Source organism: Stegostoma tigrinum, chromosome 20, assembly GCF_030684315.1.
Source record: "Stegostoma tigrinum isolate sSteTig4 chromosome 20, sSteTig4.hap1, whole genome shotgun sequence".
NCBI classification, from domain to species: domain Eukaryota; kingdom Metazoa; phylum Chordata; class Chondrichthyes; order Orectolobiformes; family Stegostomatidae; genus Stegostoma; species Stegostoma tigrinum.
This window is the reverse complement of record NC_081373.1, coordinates 32904053-32931064: the sequence shown is the minus strand read 5'-3', so window position 1 is coordinate 32931064 and position 27012 is coordinate 32904053. Positions and strand designations below refer to the sequence as shown.

At 38.8% G+C, this 27012-nt stretch overlaps 1 protein-coding gene across 2 annotated transcripts in view; it reads right to left on the bottom strand.

The window, feature by feature from the left end:
• Positions 1 to 27012, bottom strand: part of dock1 (dedicator of cytokinesis 1) — a 562483-nt gene that overhangs the window by 164133 nt on the left and 371338 nt on the right. For both annotated transcript variants that reach the window (XM_048551079.2, XM_048551080.2), the window contains exon 30: positions 9085 to 9163. In XM_048551079.2, the coding sequence (XP_048407036.1) occupies positions 9085 to 9163 (79 nt within the window). The remainder of the gene's footprint in view (positions 1 to 9084; positions 9164 to 27012) is intronic.

Sequence of the window (27012 nt, the reverse complement as noted above, 5' to 3'; positions counted from 1 at the left end):
CCAAACACATACCATTACCTAATCTATGGGATGCAATTGTTTCTCAGATTAAATGCTCCCAGGGTAACTGTCCCCAATTTGGATACCTCAGAATATACATGGATTCCAGCTAAATAGCTCTGCCCTGAGTTTCTCGAGATGCAATTCTCTAACTCTTCTCAGCCTCTGTATGCTGCAGAGAACAGTTAAATTATGAAGATTGAACAAATGAAAAATGTCTAGCACCTTACCATGTTTTCTCAAATAATTTCAATATGGAGTTGTTAAGATGTGAATTTAATTTAATCTACATCTTTACATAACGTACACCTAAATCATATTCACATAACCAGACACCAACCAAGCTTAGGGAGATCACCCACTGAATGCTAATCTAATTCAGATGCAGTTAAAGAACCTTTCCAAGATGCAATTTGACAACTTTCTTATGAATCATCTAAAATAAGATGACTGGCAATCATATTACTAAGAAATACAAGATTGATGCACTGCATTTTACTCATTCAAGATATGCTAATTCATTTGTAGATTTAACACACCATTATAGTGAAAATGTGGAATAAACCTGTTGGACAAAACCTGGTGTTGAGAGATTTCTGACATTAGAGTGAAAAACCTCTTTCCAGTAAGCATGATCAGACACGTTCATTCAAATGCCTAGCTTTGACATTAACCTCTTGTGTAAAAATATTGGCAGATGTCAGAATTTGATTAATGATAGTATGTTTTTGTAAGCACCAGTGCCTGCAGTACTGAAACAAAATCAGTGTGTTTACAATCGTATGAAATCCTTAGAACTTACTTTTTTATATTCTGAAGAAAGATTATTTTACAATTTTTCAAAAACAATAGAGAAGTGAACCAGCAAACAAAAGGAAAATACTGGACAGAAACTTTTCAAGTCATTTGTATTCTTGTCACACAACTTGCAGGGTCAAATTCTACCTAGGTTTACGTATATTCCAAATGCAGTCGTGTGTTATTAATTTAGAACCAGTATATTTCAAAATTGCCAGTAATTCTGGGTAGAGGTTGCAAGTTATTTATATGCTGCATTAGAAGTTGCTCCTTACTTTTCAGTGGTGTTTGGAAGAAGGAAAATAGTATCTTTACCCTAACACAGCTTTGAGAGTTGGCATACTATGCAGAAAAGACCATTAATTTACACAATTCAAATATGAAAAGAAATGCATCATGTGAAATGTAAAAATAAACTCATGAATTTTTTTTGTAATTTACCACTGGGGTAAAAACCTGCAACACTTAGTTCCAAACAATTCTGCATGACGCAGATAGTAGTGGTTCAAGGATGCACCTCACCACCTCCTCAAGGGCAATGAGGAATGGGCAACAGATGTTGGCCTTACCAGCGACATCCATTCTATTAGTGAATGAAAAAAAAATAAATAACAGATAAAGACAGGAACAGTGGCACTTCCTTTGTTAAATCTGCAACTCAGCATAATTTGTATCAATAAAATGGAGTGGCATCAGTCTTGATTTCTTACAATGGCACGCTATTAAAAGAAATGTTTGCATTCCAAAGGCTAAACTGACGTGGGTCTCAATTTTATCTTACCCAAAACCCATTCACTTACATGGTTTAAATCAAAGCCTATGGAATCAACTTACAGACTTTTGTCAACAGTAGTGAAATCTATCTCCCCATGGCCTCTCTTTGACTTTTCCACTTACTATTATCCAGCAGTCTTAGAACACTTCAATTTCCTCTAATTAAACAAAAGCAGTGGAAGTTGTCTTCTTCAGTTCTTGCCAAATTGCTGTATCTGGACCCCGTCCTTGGATACTGTTGCAGCTTAAACCAGACGTACCAAATTGAAATTTTTCATTCATTTTGTAGCTGTGTTACAAATCCAATATCATCTCAATCAAGGCTACCTTGCTGACCACCATAAAATTGCAAGGATCTGCCTTTCTTCAGCCTATCTAGTGCCACAGTCCTGACCGACATTTAAATTCCCATAAGTTTGACCATTAAAGTGCTCTCCTGTTGGCCTCTGATCTTTCACTCTTCAAAAAAGTTTAGGTTATCTAATACTCTCTCAATAGAATATGCCAAGGCTGTTCACAGAAATTTTAGAAAGCAGCAGTTGACAAAGGACCACATTGAAGATCTTAGGTCAGGTGCCCAAAATCTGGGACACAAGAGGGAAGCTTTAAGGATTACCTTGAATTAGGAAAATGAGGTGGGGGTTTAGGGATGATTCCACAGGTTATAGCCTTGGAAACTGAAAACCAGTGGTGGAGCGATTAAAATCGGGAATGGTCAAGAAGACAGAACAAGAGGAATTGAAACATCCGAGAAGCTGGAGGAGATTATGGATATTGGTGGGAAGAGTGGTGTTGTGAGGCTGAAGGAGGTTACAGAGATGGGGAGGGTTGCAAGGCTGGTGTGAATTACAAAGGTAGACAGGCATTTTGAAACCTGAGTTCAGAATTTTAAAATGTTGGTGGTACTTAATCCAGAATCTTGAAGGCCAGTGTGAACAGGGGAGGTGGGTAAATGCACAGGCCCCGTGATGGCCTCATGATTGCAAGAAGGTTGAATATGGAAGGATAAGTGGGAGCATGTTAGTAAAGTTAAATCTAGAAGTAACAAGTGAAATGGATAATAGTATCAGCACTAGACGAGCTGAGACTAGACAGGAGTCTGGCGGGACATTGGTGAGGCCTCTTCTGAAATACTGTGTCCAGTTCTGGTCGCCCTCTTGTAGGAAGGATATTGTTAAACTGGAGAGGATTCAGAAGAGATTTACCAGAATGTTGCCAGGTAAGGAAGATTTTGGTTTATAAAGAAAAGCTGGATAGGCTGGGACATTCTTCCACTGGAGTGTAGGAAGTTGAGTGGTGACCTGATAGACATTTATAAAATTATGAGGCATATAGATAGGGTTAACGGTAGGTGTCTGTTCCCTCGGATGGGGGAGTTCAAGACTAGGGGGCATATTTTTAAGGTGACTGGACAAAGATTTAAAAAGACCTGCAGGGCAAATGTTTTATACAGAGGGTGATTTGTGTGTGGAATGAACTTCCTGAGGAAGTAATTGTGGGTACAATTAGAACATTTTAAAGACATTTGTACAAGTACATGAATAAGCTGGGCTTGGAGGGATATGGGCCAGGGGTGGGCAGGTGGAGCTAGTTTAGTTTGGGATTAAGTTCAGCATAGGCTGGTCAGACTGAAGGGTCAGTTTCCGTGTTGCATGGCTCTCTGACTACGACTATAACTCTGCTGCGTGTTTCCTATTCTGCACTCAAGCTTGCTCATTCATCACTTTTGTGTTCATTACCCTACAGTCTTCCCATTATCCCAAGATCTCCGATTTAAAATTATCTTCCCAATCCCTTAATCTGTTCAACGCTTCAACCTTCCTTACCTCTATTACATTTTCTGGCCATACAATCCCCTGAAAAGTCTGAATTTCCATTACTTTGACCTCTTGTGTAATCTTATCTCTCCACCCATAATGGACAACCATGCTCCAGATTCTTCATGTCAAAGCTTTGGCCATCCTTCTTCGCAGCCCTCCTTAAAACCTACTTCCTTAGCTTAACTTTAGTCCCTTCTCCTAATATGTCCACCTTTAGTTTGTCTGATAATGCCACTATCTTTGGATGTTCTACGGGAGTTTTTATTACTAATCCTTATTCACTTGGCAGTTATAATCTTTTTGATTAGACTACAATAAACTGGACAAAAGCAGTTGATTCATGTACATAGTTTTGTGATAACAGAAATGTTAAACTGAAGATTCCTTCTTTTTTATTCCAATACTGCACCTACATTGAATATGCCTACTTTAAACAAGAGGCCCTTAAGAACAGCTGAAGGGTTTTTCAACAGACGATAACGAAGATGAATTACTTACTAAAATAGTAAAGGATTTTTTCTACATTAATATAATTAAATGCCTAAAAATAAATTTTGGTGGATCAGATTATAATCTGTTTTAGATCATATCATATAGAAAGCATTCTTCTGTTGCTTGGGAGAAACAGCGCACAAAGTCTAACTATTCAGCAAATAGCATCACAGGCCAGTCAATTTAAGCATAGACAATGTTTATTTAGTTATACAAATGTGGTATATAGCACAGGCTCTTTAGTCCTCCAAAATCTCAACACATATTTTGAAAATGTGACAGACTGCATTAAGAGGTTGCAGCTGCACAACGGAGAAGTAGTTGGCAATTTCCACCCATTGACTCTACTATAAAAAGCATTATTCAAAATATGAATATATTGAGATGGTCACACAAGCAAAACTTCAATCAACAATTGAATTACTGGCCATTTAACTCACCTGTATCTGTGTAACTTTACAGGTTGTCGTAATTGTTTGTTAAGCAATATTGACTAGATTTGAAAGGTAATTTGACAAACATGAAGTACTTTTCATGTCCCGAGAACATGAAACACTCAAAGAAATGGAACCTTTGCCTTTCTTCCTTCTTTCTAAAGTCCAAGAACTACTCCAAGCTCCCTCACGCACACCCATTAGACAGTTCGAGTGGAAGTGGTTGTCTGCAGTAATTTGGTACAATTGAAAACACGCTAGAAGATCCAGCAGTGACCGTGAAGAAAGCCATATGATCACGCTTAACTACTAATTCAAACTGCAATTCACTACTGGATGCATGGCACATCTGCAGCTGAACGCCTTGTGACAGAGGTTGTGTCCACAGAAATGTATTTTTCATTGAAAAACATGTGCGTTTGTTTCTTCCAATCAATTACTTCCTTAGTTTCCTTACAAAAGGTTACTGCTGCGCAAATGTACCCTAGTTCCTCCCAACTAATTCTCACATATGTATGACCAATGTATGGTAAGATTTTAAGCCATGGATCTGAAATGAAACATTCATCATTGCATTTTTAACTGACGTTACATGTCATTAGTTTTCTCGTGATCTCCAAGGATTTAGAAAACGGTAAAATAAACATTTATCAGACTGTGACAAAGTAGTTAATAGAACTGATTCAGAGTAATGAACAAACACATGGATTTATAACAGTGCCTGGGCTGGAAATTATTTTATGTGAGGATTTATTTGACCCACAGGCTTTCATTGTGCTAGAATTAAGATAGTATTTCAAATCTTCTGTGTCTGCGATCAGTAAATGGACAAATTCATATTTATAGCATCTGATAATATAGCTATAGCTACTTTTTCCAAGCTTAATTACAACATTTAAAAGAGATTTGGACAGGTACATGGATAGGAAAGGTTTTAGAGGGACATGGGCCAAACACAGGCAAATGGGACTAATTCAGTTTCGGAAAATTAGTCAGCATGGATGAGTTGGACGAAAGGGCTGGTTTCTGTGCTGTATACCTCTAAGACTCTAGGCTACTAGTGGAAGTGACTGATAAACGAAGGAATTATGGATGCTGAAATTCAGAAACACAGAAATTCGTGGAAAAACTTAGCAAAATTGTTCTGGTAAGTTCTGAAGTTGTAAGTTCTCAAGGAGGATCACTGGAGTTAAAACACTGACTCTACTTTCTCTCCACAGCCACTACCACACCTGCTCAGTTTTACTAGTAATTTCTATTTTGTTTAGTAAAAGTGACTATTGTAATACAATTGGTAATACTATTGTAATTTGTCTGAGCTGCTACCACTTTCACTTTTGCACCAAAAGATTCACTTTGAACGTTGTACCTCAGACGACATCTATTGCAATAGCGAAGAAGTTTTGCAATATTCAAGGGCCACTGCAGTGATTAAATGTTAATCTAAAACTTCACTTTGCCAGTTGTTGTGCTTCAGACAGATTTTTAATATTTCAAGTTTCAAAAGGCACAAACAAACCTTCACCTCTTACAGTGCTGTTACTCAATGCCTCGTATTTAGATTCTGTAAACTTCTCAAGATAGGGTCTTCCAATAGGTTGGTCAACAGTTCATCATATACAGCAGGAGTACAGATCTCAATGCAATTTTCACATTTTACCTGGTGGCTAGTATAACCAAACTAGTTCTAAAACAGACAAAGGTTTTTTTTTTCATTTTTGGTCTCTCTACTTTTATCTTGGTAGCTATATTTGGTGCTGTTGCTGAATACTTCATACAACCACTCCAGTGTCTCAAGAAAGATGTCTCTTTATTCCCTGCTCCTTGGCCTCGTTCAACAGCAAGAAAACTGAATCCATCCTCTTATATTAATTGCTAATTTTAAAATAAAGCTGGAAGGTGTCAAAATCAGAAAGCCAGTAAGAAGCAGCAATGGCAAGCGTTCTCGAGACTATGAACAATTAGATGGTTGTCTGGGACAAGACAGACGACTTTACTATCAAATACAGATTCACAGATAAATTTAACCTCAAATTTATCCACTGGCAGCTAATGATGCAAATAATTGAGTCTGTTTAGTGAGATAATAACAGCCTGCACTTAAAAATTAACAATTGTGAAAGTGCTTTGAAACAGAGTCATAGAGTCATACAGTACGGAAATTGATCCTTTGGTCCAACTTGTCCACACCAACCAGAAATCTCAATCTGACCCAGCCCCATTTGCCAGCGTTTGGCCCATATCCCTCTAAACCCTTCCTAATCAAACATTCTTCCAGAAGCCTTTTAAGTGTTGTGACTGAATCTGCATCTACCACTTTCTCTGGCATCTCGTTCCATACATATGCTACCTTCTGCATGAAAATGGTGTCTTCTCAGGTCCTTCTTAAACTTTTCCCTTCTTACCCTTAAACCTATGCCCTAGTTGTAGGCTCACCTAACCCTAGGAAAAATACTTTGGCTATTCATCCCATTCTTGACTCCCATAATCTTTTAAACTTCTGTACAGTCACCCCTCAGTCTCTAATGTTATAGCGAAAAAAGCCCCATCCCTGTTCAGCTTCTCCCAAAACCTCAAAGCCTCCAGCCCCAGAAACCTCCTTGTAAATGATTTCTGCACCCTCTCAAGTTGACCAATATGCAACCAATAGAAGGGCGACCAGAACTGTATGCTGTATTCTAACAGTGGCTTCACCAATGTCTTGTAACCCACAACATGATGTCTCAAGTCCTATATTCAATGTTCTGGCCACTGAAGTCAAGCATGCCAAACAGCATCTTCACCACCCAGTCTTCTTGTGACTCCACTTTGAAGGAACTGTGCACCTACAACCATAAGTGCCTTTGTTTGGCAATAGTCCCCAAGGCCCTACTAGTAATCGCATAAGTCCTGCCCTGGTTTGCCTCACAAAAATGCAATACTTCACATTTATCTGAATTAAGCTCTATCTGCCACCCCTTGGCCCATCAGGTCAGGGTCCTGTTGTACTCTGAGATAATCAGGTTCACTGCCCACTACAGCACTTATTTTGGTAACTTCTGCAAACTTACTAACCACTCCTCCTACACTCACAGCCAAATCACTGATAAAAATGACGAAAAGCAATGGACCCAGCCATGTGGTCACAGACCTCCAATCCAAAAAGCAACTCTCTATCACCACGTCCTGTCTCCATCTTCAAGCCAATTTTGTTTCCAATTGACTAGTTCCCCTGGATCCCATGTAATCTACCCTTGCTAACCTTTACACCATGCAGAACATTTTGCTACAGTTCATTTGGACAATGTCTACCACTCTGTGTTCATCAAACTTCTTTGTCACCTCTTCAAAAAACTCAATCAAGTTAGTCAGACAAGATTCCCCATGCACAAAGGCATGTCGACTATCCCCACTCAGTTCTTGCTTTTCCAAATGCGTGTAAATTCTGTCCTTTAGAATGCCCTCCAATAAGTTACTTGTCACTGACATAAGACTCACTGGTCTATAGTTCTCTGTCTTTTCCTTACAGCTTTTCTGAAATAATGGCACAACATTAGCCAACCTCCAGTCTTTTGTCACCTTATCCATGATTGTCATTGATACAAATATTGCAGCAAGGTTCCCAGGATTCTCTTCCCTTGCTTTCCACAAAGCTCTGCAAAATACCTGATCACGTCATGTGAATTTATCTACTTTTATGTGTTTTAACACTTCCAGCACCACCTCTTTTGTAATGCGGACTCTTTTCGAGATATCACTATTTATTTCCCTGAGTTCCCTAGCTTCCACGTCCTTTTCCACAGTAAGTACTAATGCAAAATAGTCATTTAATAGCTCACCCATCTCTTATGGTTCCACACATAGATAGCCATCTTGATCTTTAAGGGGTCCTATTCTCTCCCTCGTTACTCTTTTGCCCTTGAAGTACTTACAGAATCCCTTTGCATTCTCCTTAATCCTGTTTGCCAAAGCTACCTTATGCCCCCTTTTTGCCCTCCTAATTTCCTTCTTAAGTATACTCCTATGGACCTTGTATTCCTCTGGGGATTCACTTGATCCCACCAGTCTATGCTTGACGTATGTTTCCTTCTTTTTCTTGATCACAGCCACTATTTCTTGTCATCCAGCCTTCCCTACAAGTGCCAGCCTTACCCTTCACAGAAACATACTATCTCTGAAGTCTCATTACCTTATTTTTAGAAGGCCTCCCACTTTCCAACCACCCCCTTTCTCTCTCAATAGCCTCCCCCATCAACTTTTGAAAGTTCTTGTCTAATACTATCAAAATTGGCCTGACTCCAATTTACAGTTTTAACATTTTTATCAGTTCTATCCTACTGTATAACTATGTTAAAACTGTTAGAATTATGATCACTTGCCCCAAAGTGCTCGTTTACAGACACCTCAGTCACTTGTCCTGCCTTATTTCCTACCAGGTAAAGTATTGTTCCTCCTTTAGTAGGTACACCAATATGCTGAATAAGAAAGTTTCCTTGTAACACCTAACAAATTCCTTCCCATCCAAGCCCTTAACACTATGACAGTCCCAGTCTATGTTTTATTTCACGAGTCTATAATAAATTCACTTAATCTTCCTGCATTGAGAACTCGCTTGTCTTTATATTCTCTCCTCTTTCCCTACAAGCTCCATTTAAAGAGACATTCGTAATGACACACTGCACATATTTTACAATTACATAACAGTTCTCAAACAGAAACATATTTCCAACTAATCAACCATTATTGCTATGACACAAATATCCTAAAGTTGCTTTTACTGCTCTCACCTGTAGCTCGAAATTTGTCTGATCAAGAAATTTCTTGTTCAGTATATCTGCATACTGATTTATTGCTCGGAGGAAGACTCTGAAAGATAAAATCCAAATAAAAATATTCTGAATTGCCAAACCAATTGTAACAACGATAAAGAACTTGACAACAGAAACTAATTGATTAACATTATACTATCAAAATTACGAATTTTATTTAACATGCCGCAATTGAAACTCCTCTGGACAGAAAATATTTCTGTGATAAAAACTTGCTGATCAGTACTGAAAACAAAATTATTGTAATATAAATACATCAGAATTTTTATGAATAGGCAAACTCAAAACAAATAAAATGTTTTTTCTTGCTACAGATGATAATGGTACTTAATGGGAGAGGCTTAAGACCAGTGAAGCTCAGTGCCCTCGAGGACAGACTAAATTGGAGGATGTCTGATTATTTCTCATACCTCTGAGAAACAGCCAGTCCTACAGCATCATGAAATCTAGCATCTGCAATGGTGCAGTCAGTCTGTACCAAGTTACCATTCGTTCCCATTCTCTTCTTCAGATCAAGCAGAGACAAGAACCTCTAGAGAAAGATACCTCACATCAGAACTGTCTTTCTGAGAAGACATGGTCATATCTTGCATTACTCTCGGCATTGATTTTTAGAAAGGACATACAAGGATCTACTTGTGGTGAATCAGCCAGACTGAATGATCAAGAGCAGGGCAAACTTTGCACAGGAAAGCTTGCTGAAAAATGAGGACCCCTCTCCAGTCTGATTGGGAAACTAGGGTTGAGGGTTTCAGGGTCTAAGCTGTGAAAATAACATTGTTCTCCACATACAAATGGTTGTATGAAGATTTGGAAGGCGTTCCAAGTTGTTTCAATACTATGGTGGAAAATAGTGAGTTTAAATCCCTCATATATCTCATTTCATATCACCTGAAATCAGCAATTTGCAATCTCCTTTCTCTGAGTTTAGCAATAATTTCAAATTTACATTTGAAGCAGATCTTAAAACAATTCCTCTTGTTGAGTACATCTAACAATTTGTGCAAATGGAAGACAAGACCAATATACACAAACAGGTGGTTACAGAAGCATTGTGGCTCAATCGTTAATTGTTGGCAGTCTCCAGTATAAACAGTACAGCCTAACATCCTCCCACTATCATCAAAGTGGGAAGGAGAAACTATTTCCATGTGGGGAAACCTGCTAAAGATTTTTTTCCAAGTACTTGTTGCACCACAACAAATGACCAAACTCAAGCCCGTATTGCAACTCTATCTATTCCAGCCATTGCTTGACAGAGTCAGGAATCAGTTGTAAAGGATTGGGAAAACCAGTCTCAGTTTCATTAGACAACATGTCTATTATTACAGACAATAGCATAGTGGGTCAGCTAATGGCTTCTAAATTAGCATAGCCTAAAAGCAGTGTGAGTACATTGAAGTATATGAGGCCCGTCTGGCACCTCAACAAAATAACAGTTTAAAAACTGGGAAAATAATGAGGTTCTCAATCTGGACTGAATCCTTGTATAGAGCTGAACAGGGCATTTCTAAACTGTTGCACTACTGTTGAGCCCAATAGGGCAACAAATAACTGCCAGGCATATTAAATAATGTTATCACCACTCAAAGGATAATATCCCATTGGTGCAACAGAATTTGAAAACAGTGCTTCTTGATGGCGTCTCAATGTCAAATGTCTCCAGGATGAGCTGGAATTTTCCTGTCCTGGAGCGCCCTTTCTTCGTGCCATATTTCATTTTTCCTATCTCTATAGCAGGTCACCTTCCAACACAATGTGTAACTGAAGGGAATGTATAATGGTCACATCTTGATCTATTCATGCTATTTGAATACCAAGTCAAAAAGATAATCATTAGGTCCAAGCATGTGTTCCAAGAGTGGGGGGGAAATAGAGAAGTTTTCAGAACTCTTCTTCTGAGGGTCCTTGCGCAAAAGCTTCCAGTCTTGCCTTGAAGATGATGTCATGATATGTTAACTTGGTTTTCTTCAATTTTGCAGCCAATGTGGAGACAGTGAGCACCTCCAATTGTGGGGATTTTCTGAGATCTGCCACAGCAAAGTCTGATTGCCAATTTATAATTGTCCAGAGGAAGCTAAGGAGTTTGATTCCAATATCCATATCCACTGAGACTTGTCTCTATATACTTGGGCAGTTTTGCTTAGTAGTCAGTGATTCATACCATCGGCTGCTAATTTAAAATCTTCATCTGCACAGAAAGCCTAATTGGCTGTTACATTTACTGTTGAATCTTCATTTGCACCTCAATCTCTGACTGATGCAAACATAGAACATTTGGAGCGATAAAATGAAACGTGGACGATGCAGAAGTAATACATTCTGTTTTAAAACCTAGAAACAAGAGTAATATGCTTTCCAGTTTCTCTATCACAAGTCATGTGTGAGTTCTGACACCAAACCTATGCCCATTAGCTTCCAGGTCCCTTTCTCTTTTCCCTCTTTACTCCTTCATCCTTCCTGTCCTGTTTTTTTCTATTTCATACCACCCAGTCATATGACCCCATTCTTTTGTCTTCTTTCTTCATATTTTACACATTCCCAGAACAAATCCTTCCCCTAGTCCTTAGTTAACTTGTATGCTAAATCTCCTCTAGATTATCAAGAAAGTTAGGTGCCCACCATTAGTAAATGGGCCTTATCTTAAACTATAAGCCCTAATGTCCTCCACAAATGCCTCCAACACTCACTTCTCCTTTAAGATGGTTCATAAAATTGATCTCTCTGACCAAGTTTTAATCACCCGTCCCAATGTTTCCATGCAGTGGTGTCAATCTTTGTCCAGTTACATCTGGAGTATTTTACTAAAGTAAAGCACAATAGAAATGCAAGTTGAGATTGTTGAAAAAAGCCCTAATGCTTTATGTAAATAATGAACGCTGGTCCACAATAGACAGAAGTTGTCCCCTACTCCCAAGAAAACACCAATTAGAACAGTCTTCCATTAATAGTGGCTACATCATTTTATTTGCAGTAAACAATTTATATTTTAACTAGGCACACCTCACTTGAGCAACAGACTTAACAGCTTCAAACTAAAATCAATAGAAATTACATAAAAATGGAGGAGCCAAAATAATGTTACACCAGAATATGGTTTGGCATTTTACATCCTGTAGCAAGATCTGAAAAAAGTGTTGCAATTTTGGTTCAAAATAATTGGTATTACTTGTCTCAGGAAATAATGAAAGTTCCATTTCAGTCAATCCTAACATAAGCATGTTTAGATATGAGTCATTCAGCTGTGTACAATGGATCAGTGAGTGATTTGATCAAGGTCATACCTTTGCCATTTGTTGCATCTCAATGAACATTTGAAAGTAGTCTACAATTTAATAAAAAACTATTACCTTGAGACAAAAAAAACAATTCTTGCAGAAGAATAGCATCGGTATAATTAAGCTGGGTATAAGGGCAACTAAAGGGAATAGATAATTTGGAATCATTAAGGGCAAGGTCTAGCACTGAATATCTAAACAAAACCCTGGGCTCCCATACTCAGCTTAATGAGGTGAGAGACATTTCTCTCCTAGTATCAAAGTAATATAGTTTACTCATCTTAATTGAGGTTATCAGATCATTCAATTTTTAACACTAACTTCCAAAGCACTTTATGTACATTACTTACTGAATTATTCAAATTTCCTAGCACTGAAAACTTCAAATGATGAGTCGATTCCTTTGTAGCAAATCTTCAGCAAAAACAATACGTAATTTGAAATAAAGATATATGCACCAATTGGGAAACGTTGTGGATTTGTTTAAATGTAAAGCTTAATTACACCTTCTGCCTAAGTTCAGAAATGCTAAAGTAACCTGGATAACAGACGATGAGCCTGCATTTCGTGAAATGTAGGTTTTTGGAAATCCTAAAAAGATGCATCCGTTAGAGATTTTGTGATCACTGGGGGAAATCTGCTGAGAAGTCAGGAGCACTTTGAAAATATTCTGATAGCATTAAATATCACTATGCGATGTGGTATTTTAATGCAGATTTGTTTTTAGCGTAGTGTTACCATAATCTGTACTGCAAAGGTAAATTGATCATTAGATTGACTAACATTGCACAACTTAAATGTCACCTTACTTTTGGTTCCTTTCTCTTCACTGTAAACTTTTTACAGACACCTTGCTCATTTGATTTACTGATGTTGAGATTGGCATCAAAGATTGTGACCATAGTCTGGGACTGTAACTAAGAACAGTACAAAACAGGAACAGGCCCTTCGGTCCTTCAAGCCTGCGCGACCACATGTTGCTCTTCCATACCAAAACTGTCTTCACTTTCAATATCTACATTCTGCTATTCTGTTCCTAATCATGTGTTCGTCCAGATGCTTCTTGAATGCTGCTGTTGGGTTTCCTTCTATCATGTCCTCTGGCAATGCATTCCAGGCACTCATCCCACTTTGTATGAAAAAACTGCCTCACATATGTCTTTTAAACTACCCACCACCCCTCCTCCCACTTTACACCTTGAACCTGGTTGTCTAGTAGTAGTTGACCCCTCTAACCTGGGAAAAAGCCTCATTCTTTTCACTCTTTCTGTGAGATTCACAATCTTATAAACTTCTATCAGGTCGCCTCTCAACCTCCTGCATTCCAGTGAAAACAAACTCAGTCTAGACAAGAGATAATGGGAACTGCAGATGCTGGAGAATTCCAAGATAATAAAATGTGAGGCTGGATGAACACAGCAGGCCAAGCAGCATCTCAGGAGCACAAAAGCTGACGTTTCGGGATGAAGGGTCTGGACCCGAAACGTCAGCTTTTGTGCTCCTGAGATGCTGCTTGGCCTGCTGTGTTCATCCAGCCTCACATTTTATTATCTCAGTCTAGACAACCTTTCTTCATAGCTAAAATTCCGCATACCAGGTAACATCCTCACAAACCTTTTCTGTACCCTCTCTAAAGCATCCATATCTTACTGGTAGTGTGGTGACCAGAACTGTATGCAATATTTCAAATGTGGCCAATGTCAGGAAATATCGCTAGGAGGCTGTATAATGGCAACCTCAGACCTTACAAATGCTTGGCTGAGTTTTAAGAGCCACAAAAGGGCTTCAGTCGACCAAGTGGTCTACTGATCTAAGGACTATAGCAGAATATGCTTTAGATTTTCTTTAAACAAACCTAATTGGCATTTAGAGGATTACATTTCTTGTACAATGGAGTTTCTTTTACCTAGTATCAATGATAATGTGTTTGAATTCAGGGCTTTATTAGGCTGTTTGAACTTTAATCTTTTGCTAATGAAACAACTCCAATTGCTATGGTTGTTCCTGACAACCGATGATAATGCATATGAATTAGAAGTGAAGCTAGATAGATGGGAAACATGGTAGTTGCATAGGGATCTGAGGTAGCAAGGTATGGCATGTGGGGATGGGGAGGAAGGAATGGAGTTAAGAAGGCCTTTAAATGTACTTGGGAGATGAGCTGCTTAGAAACTGTCTTGATCTTAACTTGATTAAGCAACTTTAAGGAAGAAAGTTACACCAACGTGAAACACAAATGGTGCCTATATGAGAGAGCAACAGACCAACACTGAAAAATTGCTTGAAGTAGTTCAAAGTACATGTAATGTGGATCAAGTTCATTAATACCCTGATTACTCCAATGCTGAAGAAATTCAGTCTTTCATTTGGATAATTTAGCTAGACTATTGAAATCAACAGCGTGAAGCTCCCAGGTATTAGAAAACTTACTTTTTTATGCTTCAGGAAATTCATAAATCGGTCCAGCTTGAATTCAGCAATAGGATGAGTTGAGTGGGTCAGGTGCCTGCTATTGCTGGGGGGAATTGCCTCCTTTTTTATCTGGGAGGAGGGGGTAAACATTATACTAGAGAGTGAAGGATAAGGATGTCCAAGGAATCTTTTATAATGAACTGGATGTATGGTTGCGAATGTAAATTGGCTTTCTGAATCTTCTGATGCCATTGTGATGTTCGATAGGAGTGAACGACTCAGGGTTAAATGTTATTAGGACTGGAGGAACTGAGCTGATGTTGTCCTTGCCTCCTATTACTACTTGGCTGATTTTCTGATCAGGAGCAGGTATTGATTTGACTTGACATAGTTCTTGTGTTTTGTTGAAGAATAGATATGATCATGATCTGTTCTATAATCAGCACAGCAACTGCCTTTCCTCTAACACTGTCCAAAAGTAATCAGCTCAATTTTAAAAAGTCACCAGTCTTCATAGTGTAGAACACATGACCTACACTTCTGAAGTTTAATTTAGATAAATGTGATGTGTTGCATTTTGGTAGGGCAAACCAGGGCAGGACGTATATAGTTAACGGTAAGACTTTATGGAGTGTTTCCAAACAAAGAGATGCAGGAGTGCAGGTGCATAGTTCCTTGAAAATGGAGTCACAGGTAAACAGGGTGGTGAAGTAAGCATTTAGCACACTTGCCTTCATTGGTCAGGACATTGGATATGCGTGTTGGAGTGTCATGTTGCAGCTGTAGAGGACATTGGCGGAGTCACTTACAGAAAACTGGTTGCAATTCTGGTTGCCCCTCTGTAGGAAGGATGCTGTTAAACTTGAGAGAGTGCAGAAAAGATTTTTAAGGAGGGTTTGAGTTATGGGCAGAGACAAAATAAGTTGGGCTTCCCACACCACCCCCTCCCCGGAGTGTTGAAAACTGAGTGGTGACCTTCTGGAGTCTTATAAAATCATGAGGGGCACGTATAGGATGAATAGCCAATGTATTTTTCCTAGGTTGGGGGAGTCCAAAACTAGAGGGCATAGGTTCAAGATGAAAGAGCTAAGATTTAAAAAGGACCTGAAGGCTAACTTTTTCACCCAGTGGGTGGTAACTATATGGAAGAAGCTGTCAGAGGAAGTGGGTTTAGTAACCCATCCAGAGGCCTTGTATAAGTTGTGTATAAATAGGAGGGATTTAGATGAATGTGGACTAAATGCTGGTAAATGGGACTAGGTGAGATTGGGATGTCTGACCAACATGAATCAGTTGGACAAAGCGGTCTGCTTCCGTGCTCTATGACTACACCTCAACATAACATGGATCAATGCCAGAATAAAACTGGGAGCCTAATTTAGAAGTCTATAAAATAAAACATAGATCACTAGGCACAATGAAGTGATTGCAATGACCAGTTTAAGTATGATTTATGCCAAAAGGAGAAAATCATTCAGGATAACTAAGAAAGGGCATAGAACTTTAAAAATGAGAAATTCTTGGGGAATATAGAACTTGGAACAGTACAACACAGCGACCTATCATCCTACTAAGATTAATCTACCCTGCACACCCTACATTTTACTATCCTCCATGTGCCATTCCAAGAGTCCCTTAAAAGTCTCTCAAGTATCTGACTCAACTGCCACTGCCGGCTGCGTGTTTCACAAGCCCACTACTCTCTGTGTAAAGAACCTACCTCTGGCATCTCCCCTAAACCTTCCTCCAATCACTTTAAAATTATGCCCCCGTGTAATAATCATTTCTGCCCTGGGAAAATGTGTCTGACTATCCACTCTATCTATGCCTCTCATCATCTTGCAAACCTCTATCAAGTCTCCTCTCATCCTTATTCACTCCAATGAAAAAAGCCTTAGCTCCCTCAACCTTTCCTCATAAGACATGCCTCCAGTCCAGGCAGCATTTTGGTAAATCTCCTCTGCACCCTCCCTAAAGCTTCCACATCTTTCTGAAAATGAGGTGACCAGAACTGAACACAATATTCTAAGTGTGGTCTAACCAGAGTTTAATAGAGCAGTAGCATAACCTCACGGCTCTTAAACTCAATTCCCCTGCCAATGAAAGCCAACATACCATACGCCTTCTTTAAAACCCAATCAACGTGGGTAGCAACTTTGAAGGATCTGTGGACATGGACCCCAAGGTCCCTCTGTCGAGAATCCTGCTATTAACCCTGTATTTTGCACTTAAATTCGACATTCCAAAATGAATCACTTCACATTTTTCTGAGTTGAATTCCATCTGCCACGTCTTTGCCCAGCTCTGCATCCTGTCAATGTCCCATTGCAACCTCCAACAGCCCTCCATGCCATCCACAACACCTGCAACCCTTGTATAGTCAGCAAACTTACTAACCCACCCTTCCACTTCCTCATCCAAGTCATTTATAAAGATAGCAAAGAGCAGAGGTCCCAGAGCAGATCCCTGCAGAATATCACTGGTCACCAAGCTCCAGGTTGAATATTTTCCAACTACTACCGCCCTCTGTCTTTTATTGGACAGCCAAATTACCCTGAATGCCATGTCTTCTTACTTTCTGAATGACCCTAACGTGTGGAACCTTATTGCCTGTTTGTCCAGAAAGCTAGCCACCAGGATACATGAACATCAACTAGCCACAAAACGACATGACCCACTATCACTAGTATCCTTACATACAGATGAGGAAGGACACCACTTTGATTGGGACAACACATCCATCCGAGGAGAAGCCAAACAGAGACACACACGAGAATTCCTAGAAGCATGGCATTCCAACCGGAACTCCGTCAACAAACACATTGATTTGGAGCCAATCTACCATCCGCTGAGAAAAAGACCAGGAAACGACATCACCAACCCAAGGAAACCTAAACAGATAAATAGAAAGCGGGACATAACACCAGCGCTTCATCGGAGGCTCACTGATGATGTTACCCAGAATGGTGACGAGACGTCTGAAAACTAACCTTCCAGCTCAGCAAGCAAACTCACATCCAGAATCATAAATACTCAGAATCCTCTCTAATAATTTGACCACCACAGAAGATAGATTGACCGGTCTGTAATTTCCAGGATTATCCCTATTCTCTTTCTTGAACGAGGGAATGAACTTGGGTATATCCTGTCAGGGGACTTATCTATCCTCATGTTTTTAAAATTTCTATCACATCCTCCTTCCTAATATCAACCTGTTTGAGGAAATCTGCCTGTTTCATTTGGACCTCACAAATGTTAAGGTCCCTCTCAGTGTTGAATACTGAAGCCAAGTATTCAATGAGGACCTCCCTTAACTCCGTGCACAAGTTCCCTCCACTATCCCTAGTTAGCCCTACCCTCACTCTGGCCATCCTCTTGTTCCTTGCCTAAGTATAGAAAGCCTTGATCCTACCTGCCAAGGTTATCTCATACCCCCATCTAGCTCTCCTAAGTCCACTCTTCAGTTGCTTCCTGGCTACCTTGTCGACCTCTAGAGCACTCTCTGATCCTTGCTTCCTCAACCTTAAGCTTCCTTCTTCCTCTTGACTAGGTGTTCCACGTGTCTTGTCATCCAAGGTTCCTTCACCTTACCAACCTTTCCTTGCCTCAGTGGGACAAACCTATCCAGTACTTGTTGCAACTGCTCCCTAAACAATCTCCACATTTCTGTTGTGTTAATATATGTCATCTTTACGTGGAAGAAACACAAATCCTAATTTTGTTCTTTTTTAGTCCTAATTAATTGCATTACCTTTCAGAAGAGAACTTACCAGATAAACATTTGTAAACACTAGTTCAATCTTATCAGGACAAAATCGTAAGTAATTGTTTCTTCAAATTTTACAAGACTAAAAAATATTTTGAGTCAAATGAACTGCAAATTGAGCATTGTGTATTACATCAACTGACAGACTACATATGGAAGGGTAGTTGCTGCAGTCAGATGAAATGAAGGAAATTGAACATTTTTAAAGTTATTGCTATACTATTTAATTCCCTCATTTAAAGCTGGCTTAATGTAATCAGTCTAGTTTGTTAATGTTAATGTCAGTCACAAATAGTCTGGTGCTCAGGGGTGGCTTTCTCTCTATGTCATGTATGATATCTATGTGGCAAAGCAGTCCGGAATACTGCTTTTAGTCAAGGATCCCAATTTCTAATCACGAAGTTTGTTAAATTCTGCACACACATAAAAAGTTCCTGCGTGATTTCGTAAAATTTTAGCCTTTTTCTTGCATTGCATCCATTTCTTGAAGGTTAAACATAGTGCTTTTGGATGATGGACAAATTTCATATTTGTTTGACTAGAAATTTCCAGTTTCACATGGTAGTTACCCATGATGAATACCACATTGTTATCGTTAGCTGAACACAGGCTGAAAACATTGTTCAAAAATAAGCTAAAATTGCTCATTTAAATGTTAATTTGTCATATGTCTTTGAAACACCCAGACTTTAAGAGACAAAAATGAAGAGGTAGCTTGTTGGGCCTATATTAACATTCAGCAAGAGATACATAGTCATTGCTTCTTCAGCCACTAAGTGCAGTCAACAAAAGTAGTGAGTCTCCTTGCTACAGTCTCTCAGCAAAGTACTGTTTTGTAAAGTTTGGATCACATCTCAGAACAGGTATTTTAGAATTACTGCAGGCAAACCTATTGAAAGCCATTTCATTAATCATTTCAAAAGACACTTTGGATTTTCTGGCATTTGTTTTTATGAATTATGGCATGAACTATTTCAATTTGCTGACTTAACCCAAGGTCTTTCAAAGAAATAACTATACCTCCAGCCTTAATGTATTATCATGGATAGAAGAGTAGGGTAAGGGGGGAATTTTCAGGATGGCCACCTGTAACAAGTGGAATACCACAGGGATCAACACTGGGGCAATAATTATTTACAATATCTTTTAATGACTTGGATGAGGGGAGTGAATGTACTATAGCCTAGTTTGCAGATGAAAACAAAAACAAGTGGGAAGCTAGCAGTGAGGATGACAGTCTATAGAGGGATATGACAGGTAAAATGTATGGGAAAGGACTTGGCAGATGAAATACGGTGTGAGAAAATGGGAGGTTATATACTCTGGTAGAAAGAATAGAGAAGCTGAATATAATTTAAATGAAGAAAGATTGCAGAAAGCTACAATATACAGGGATTTGGGAGTCCTCATGCATAAATCTCAAAGTTGGCTTCCAAGTTCAGCAGATAATGGGGAAGGAAAATGGAATGTTGGCTTTTATTTCAATAGGAATGGAGAATAAAAATAGGCAAGTCTTGCTAAAACTATCCAAGGTACCAGTCAAACCTAGGTTGGAATATTGTGAACAGCTTTGCCCCCTTGACAAAGGAAAGACATGCTGACATTGAAGGCAGTCCAGAAAAGACTCACTATGCTGATCCCAGGCACGGACAGGCTGTCTTATGAAGAGACGCTAATTAGGTTGACCTGTACTCAGTGAAGTTCAGAATAATGAGAGGCAACATTCTTGAAACATACCATATTCTTAGGGGACTTTTAGATGTGGAAATGTTGTGTCCGCTTATGCAAACACTTAGGGACAAGAGGGCACAATCTCAGAAAAATGGGTTGCTCTTTTAAGACAGAGATGAAGAGGAATTTATTTATTCAGGGAATGATGAATTTGTAGAATTTCTTATCCCAGAGGGCTACAGAAGTTAGGTCACTAAGAATACACAAGGTATAGAAAAAAATTTAATAAGGGAAACAAGGCTTGTGCGGAAAAGACAGAAAAATAGAGTTGAAGAATATCAAATCAGCCATAATTTCATTGAATGGTGAAACAGACTCAATGGACTGTAACAGCCCATTTTTGTCCCACAGTGATGATCTTATGGCCTTAAAAATAAGTCCAAGAATGAGGAACTTCAGTTCCATGGATTGAGTGGAGAAGCTGGAGCTGTTCTCAGAAAAGAAAAGATTAAAATAGATCTAATGAAGGTGTTTAAAATTATGAGGCATCTAGATAAGGTAGGTAGGAAAAAATGTTTCCTGCTGGCGGAAAATGAAGAACCGGATAGTGCTGATTTAAAGTGATTGGCAAAAGAAGTGATAGCAGCTTAAGGAAAAAAAAACAAACAGTCTTATGCAACAAATGATTAGGATTGTTCACATTTGTGATGGAGGTAAATTCAATTGTAGAATTCAAGAGAGTTTGACAATTACTGGAAGAGTTCAGAGTTACAGAACTGTAGAGGAAAAGACAGGACAGTGAAGCTGGGTGAACTGTTCTCATAGACAGCCAGCATGGAAATGACGGATCAAATGGCATTCTTGAGCCGTAAACATTATATGACAGCGTGAAGCTCAAACAGATGGAAAACATACCAAACATAACTGGGATTGACCTCCATTACAACATCATAGTGATTTATAACGAGGAGTAAATTGAACATTATGTGAAAATGAACAGGAGAACAATAAGAAAATTGGCAAAATCATTTGGGTTTCTGACAACAATGAATAAAGAGTTGCTCTGTTTACTGACCAGAGGGTTTTTTAAGATAAAACCAAAAGCAAACTTTCATAGATCTCAGAATTTGAAATCAAAACAGGTAAATGCTGAAAATACTCAGCAAGTTAAGCAGTGCCTGTGGAGAGAAACAGAGTTAACATTTCAGGTCAGTGACCTTTCTCCAGAATTATATGATTGATTTTGATGATTTGCAACAGACCAAAGGAGGGAAAGGGCATTATTTTTAATTACTGACCTTTTACGATTTGAATGCATGGCCTGAAAGGATACAAAAAGCAGATTTAATAGTATTTTCAAACGAGAATTGGACACCTTTGAATATATTGCAAATAAAAAGCAAGGAAGTAGAAGGAATTTTATACTTTTTCAAAGAACTGGTACAGATATGATAGCTCAAACTGCTTCCTTCTGTGTTGGATGACTCTATGGTAAAAGATATTTAGTACATCATTCTTTAGCAGAAACAAAACTATCGATACTGTTTCCTATGTTTTTCTTTATGTCTACACTATCCCTAACAAGTGGACCACAACTAGAAATACTATAATACAGAACTTGCAAATGAAGACCAACGAGGGACCAAAGGTCCGCGTACAGCAGTGTATTTAGTTTGTTCTCATGCTTAAATCTGATAGCTCAAACCGCTTCCTTCTGTGTTGGATGACTCTATGGTAAAAGATATTTAGTACATCATTCTTTAGCAGAAACAAAACTATCGATACTGTTTCCTATGTTTTTCTTTATGTCTACACTATCCCTAACAAGTGGACCACAACTAGAAATACTATAATATAGAACTTGCAAATGAAGACCAAAGAGGGACCAAAGGTCCGCGTACAGCAGTGTATTTAGTTTGTTCTCATGCTTAAATCCTTTCCAATACAATGTTTTGCAAATCTAAATCCCAGTATTGACTATTTTTCTTCAAATTCGGCTCTTCCGTGTACTCCACATTCTTAAGACATGCTCTCCATCAAATTGTTTGCAAACCACTGCTTTATAATTTCAACATTTTGATATTAGGAGAACATGATTTTGAAGTCAGCTACAACAATAATTTGACAGCTGAAGGAACATTTCACTAATTACAATGAAGCTGAGGCTTTTTCTTTCTCAAGGTAAAATGGTAGATTTATTCTTGACATTTATTATGATGCAGACTGACTTGCTACTGATGATTCTGTTTTTCAGCCTGATTTTTCACAGGTCAGATAATTATATCAGAACGTCACATTTGTATCTTACAGCCAAGTCAATACAAGTTCTTAAAAATGTTGATTAGTTTTCTAGAACATTACCTTTGTTAAAGTTTAAATCAATTCTCTATCATAATTTATTTCTGCTGAGTAAGACCTAGCGGATTATAAATCAGTTAACTATCCCTGGGCATTAAAGGAATGAGGTGATATATGCCACTACTGCAATGAAGCTTGACACTTCGTTTCAGGTCAATTGAAGCATTAAATAGCCTAAGAGATCATAATGTTGTCTCTTCCAAACCATGTGGCTCCTCCCTTGGCTTTTTAAATCCAACATGGCACACAAAACAATCAATTCAGCAAGATAGCAGATTATCTTTTGCAAGCAGGGCAGATTTATGATAAATCTGTTTCAACTGGAATTCCTAAACTGTTTTATTCTAACTGCTTATTTTTGTCAATATTTACATGTTTGAACTGCATGATACATCAAATTTATTAAATGACTTGAGATTACCACGTGCAGTTTTTAGGTGAAATATTATTAACTTTCAATCCCTGAAGGCAACCATATGTTCAGTCACCAATAGTTGTGAAACTAGCACTCTTCAACCAGTAATAGAACTGCTACAGCATGTGGATTCCAATAACTAAAACAGAAACTAACAGAAAATAACTGAAAACATCAGGGAGGCCTAACAACCAATGCTAAATATTCATCAAATATTAAATTGCATTTTATAAAAAAAAGCCAGAAGTTTGATTTAGTACAACTACAAAGAAGTAATGCACAACCCACCTAAGAATTCTTCCTAGAATTACTGTTCAGTAGAACTTCTATATGTGCATTATATTATCATCCCACTTATAATTTTACAACGTAAACCTGACTTTCTCAAATAAAAATTCTGGTAAGTGTGTTGCGAACTAATATCTACACAATTTGATGCGAACCAAAATTCTGTCAAGGTAATTTGGAAGATCAATTACTTTTACCAAACTGAAAATGGTTATTAATTCAGTTCATAAACAATATAAATTTTTTGTTCCACTAACTATTACACTCTGTTGTACTGTAAGTGTATTCATATGACCATAAAGAAATATTTAATAATATACTTGGAATTAAATTAGCAATACAGTGAAAAGTATTCTAAATCTTAGAATCTAAAATTCAAATTATAAATGAGAAAATGCTCTAAAACTGCGCAACACGGTCCCTTGCTTTTAAGAAGAAACCTAAGCATTTTACAGTTATGCCACATAACCATTTAAAAGGACAGACTTCCATGGTTTTAAAGACTATAGAGACTATAAACATTAAAAGAAAATCAAAAATACATTCCAAATATGTTTTTATGCCATCACGTTAGCATACAAAGAATTATATTTCTTCGACATAGTGCGTTTTCAAAATTCCAAACATGACTACTGCATACTTTTATTAAATTGCATTTGACAGCTATAACAGAGCTGCACTACAAAGTGGGATAATAATAAGACTTTCATTTTGAACTTCTACTCTATTTTGAGTAATATTTCTAATTCAAACTTTGTGCACATTATGGACCTATTTTCCATAAATTTTTACTTTACAGTCTTCTGTACTTATATCCACACTTGATTCCCGACATCAGGAAAACTGCCCTCGAATAAGTGGGTGGAGAGAAGGGCCCAATGTAGAAGTCTCACCTACTGGTGGTGGGATTTTAATTTAACTCATTAATGAGTCATTTGACACACACTATCCACCAGAAGTCAATGGTGCTTCAGTAACATGATATAATGCACAGCTTCCCACTGACTCCTCCAGTAAATTCAGTCAGGCTAGCATACAGCCTTCCAGGAGGAATCCTCATTAACAGGCATTCAGTGCCTGTTGGAGGCATTCAACATTTAGAAAGAATGGAGGTAGACATAGAAAGCCACCCCTTAGTTCTTGGCTCCAATCCATTACCAAGTCCCTACGATCCCCAAGCTTTCCAAATCCCTAGGAGCCAGTGACAATCTTTGGGCTGGACTTCAAAGCATTACTGTCAGCAGTTTACTCCTAGATCTCAAGTTGATGTAATTTCCACTTTTTAAGGGCAGCATAAAAACTGGAACAACAAGGTGTAGGGCTGGATCAACACAGTAGTCCAAGCAGCATCAGAGGAGCCGGAAGGCTGAGGTTTCGGGCCTGGGCTCCTCTTCAGAAATGGGGGAGGGGAAGCGGAATCCTGCAAAAAAATAGGGAGAGAGGCAGCAGTAGATAGAAGATGGGTAGAGGAGAAGATAGGTGGAGAGGAGACAGACAGGTCAAAGAGGCGGGGATGGAGCCAGTAAAGATGTGTATAGGTGGAGAGTTAGGGGGGAGATAGGTCAGGCCAGGGAGGACAGACAGGTCAAGGGGGTGGGATGAAGCTAGATAAGCGGGGTGGGGCGCGGTGGGAGGAGGGGATAGGTGGGAGGATGGACAGGTACGGGAGGCGGGGACGATCTGGGCTGATTTTGGGATGCGGTCAGGGGAGGGGATATTTTGAGGCTTGTGAAATCCACATTGGTACCATTGGGCTGCAGGGTTCCCAAGCGGAATATGAGGTGCTGTTCCTGGAACCTTTGGGTGGCATCATTGGGGCACTGCAGGAGGCCCAGCATGGACATCGCAGTTCCTACTATCTCTGAAACAATTTTAAGCAGTTCCTACTATCTCAAGAACTGGAATGGATCAATTTAAACCTAAAGAAGGCAGGTATTGAGTCAGGAGCATTGATGAGCCATGTTACATTGATAGATGTTGGACTTCTTGGTGATGGAGCAGATATGAGATTATAAATTCAGCTCAGGGTCAAATACAACATCATGGTAGAGAATGTCTTGTTTAATTCAACAGTTTTGGGACCCTTTTTTAAAGCAAGATATTTTGCATTGGAGGCAGTCCAGAGAAGGTTTACTAGGTTGATACTAGGTACAGAGCAATTGTTTGCGAGGGAAGATTGAGCAGACTTGGCCTGTACACACTGGAACGTAGAAGAATGAGAGGTCACTCTATTGAAGCATGCAAGTCTTTTTTTAAAAAGAGGATTTGACAGGTTAGATGCAGAATGGTTGTTTCCCTTTGTGGGACAGTCTAGGGCCAGACAGCATCATCCCAGTACAATGGGTTGCACATTTAAGACAGATGAGGAGGAATTACTTCTCTCAGAAGGCTATGAATCTGTGGAATTCTTTACAACAGAGGCTGTGTCATTAAGTGTATTCAAGGCTGAGACAGACAGATTTTTAATCTGTAAGGAAATCAAGGATATGGGGAAAAGGCACAAAAACAGAGTTGAGGATTATCAGGTCATTGACGATCTCATTGAATGGCAAGGCAGACTAGACAGGCTTACAACACTTCTTAGTCTTATGGTCTTGCTGTCTTAGCATTAGGCAATATCCGGAAAGAAGAGCTGGCGGCTAGGGGGCAAAGTGCGAAATGGTATGCAAAGACAATATCTTTGACTATTCAAAACTGCAAAACAATTTCTGCTCACCTAGTAACAGATGCCATACAATCAGTCTGACAAATCAGAAGGCACAGGCGGTTAAAGGTGGTGATGATGAGACATTTGCACTGAAGGCTTTTCTCTGAACTTTTGACATATTTTAAAATGACACTGCCAAGGGACAATACATCTAAATGAAAGATAGATGGTATTCTGGCTGCTATTAATAATACAGTATCAGTCAACACGGGACTCAGAAAATAAGTTGAGTGATCAGCAATTTGTTGCAAAAAGAATAAGTTTGGACAGGACATGAACATGATAGGAGAAAAACCAGAGAGAGAGTCTGGTTCATCAAAAGGAAAGAGACACAGACCGGACAGCTTGGTGGCAAGTGAAGGGCACGGAGTCAGCAGATCGAGTCTACTGAACGTACTGAATTTTAGTGACAGTGAAGACCTCATACTTACTGTGTGACAGAATTTTTAAAGACACGTTGTACTGGAAAAGGGGAACCAGAAATTATTCTTCAATAGTCAACAGTTGAGGGAGCCCAATTTTGCTTTACGTAGTCCAGCAGGACCTGGTAATGAATGGTTAAACCAGTTGGTTACCATAAAAGTTCTAGGCTACATATTTGGACTTATGGGAATAGGGATGAGTGAGCCAGGGAAAATCACCAAGGTGAGGAAGGGCTTTTGCATGGTCAAAGGAATCAAAAGTAAAGGTGAGAGTTTGATCAAGCAGATTAGTAGCTACAGAAATGATGTGGAGAGTGCAGAGCCAATGGGTAAACAGTTTGGAATTCTAAAGTCTTCCTATCAGTTCCCTGGACAAATGTTTATGCTAGGGTGGAATCTGAATTGACAACAATAGAAAGAAGTGGTCAGGGATGACCTCATCTGTGAATGACACAATGGGAGTAAAGGAGCCACGTGAAGTTCTAAAAGGTCAAGGAGCTCGTTAAATATTGGTAGGAAGTTAATAAGATTGTGCAGACTAAGATGATAGAAGGACATGATAATAGAAA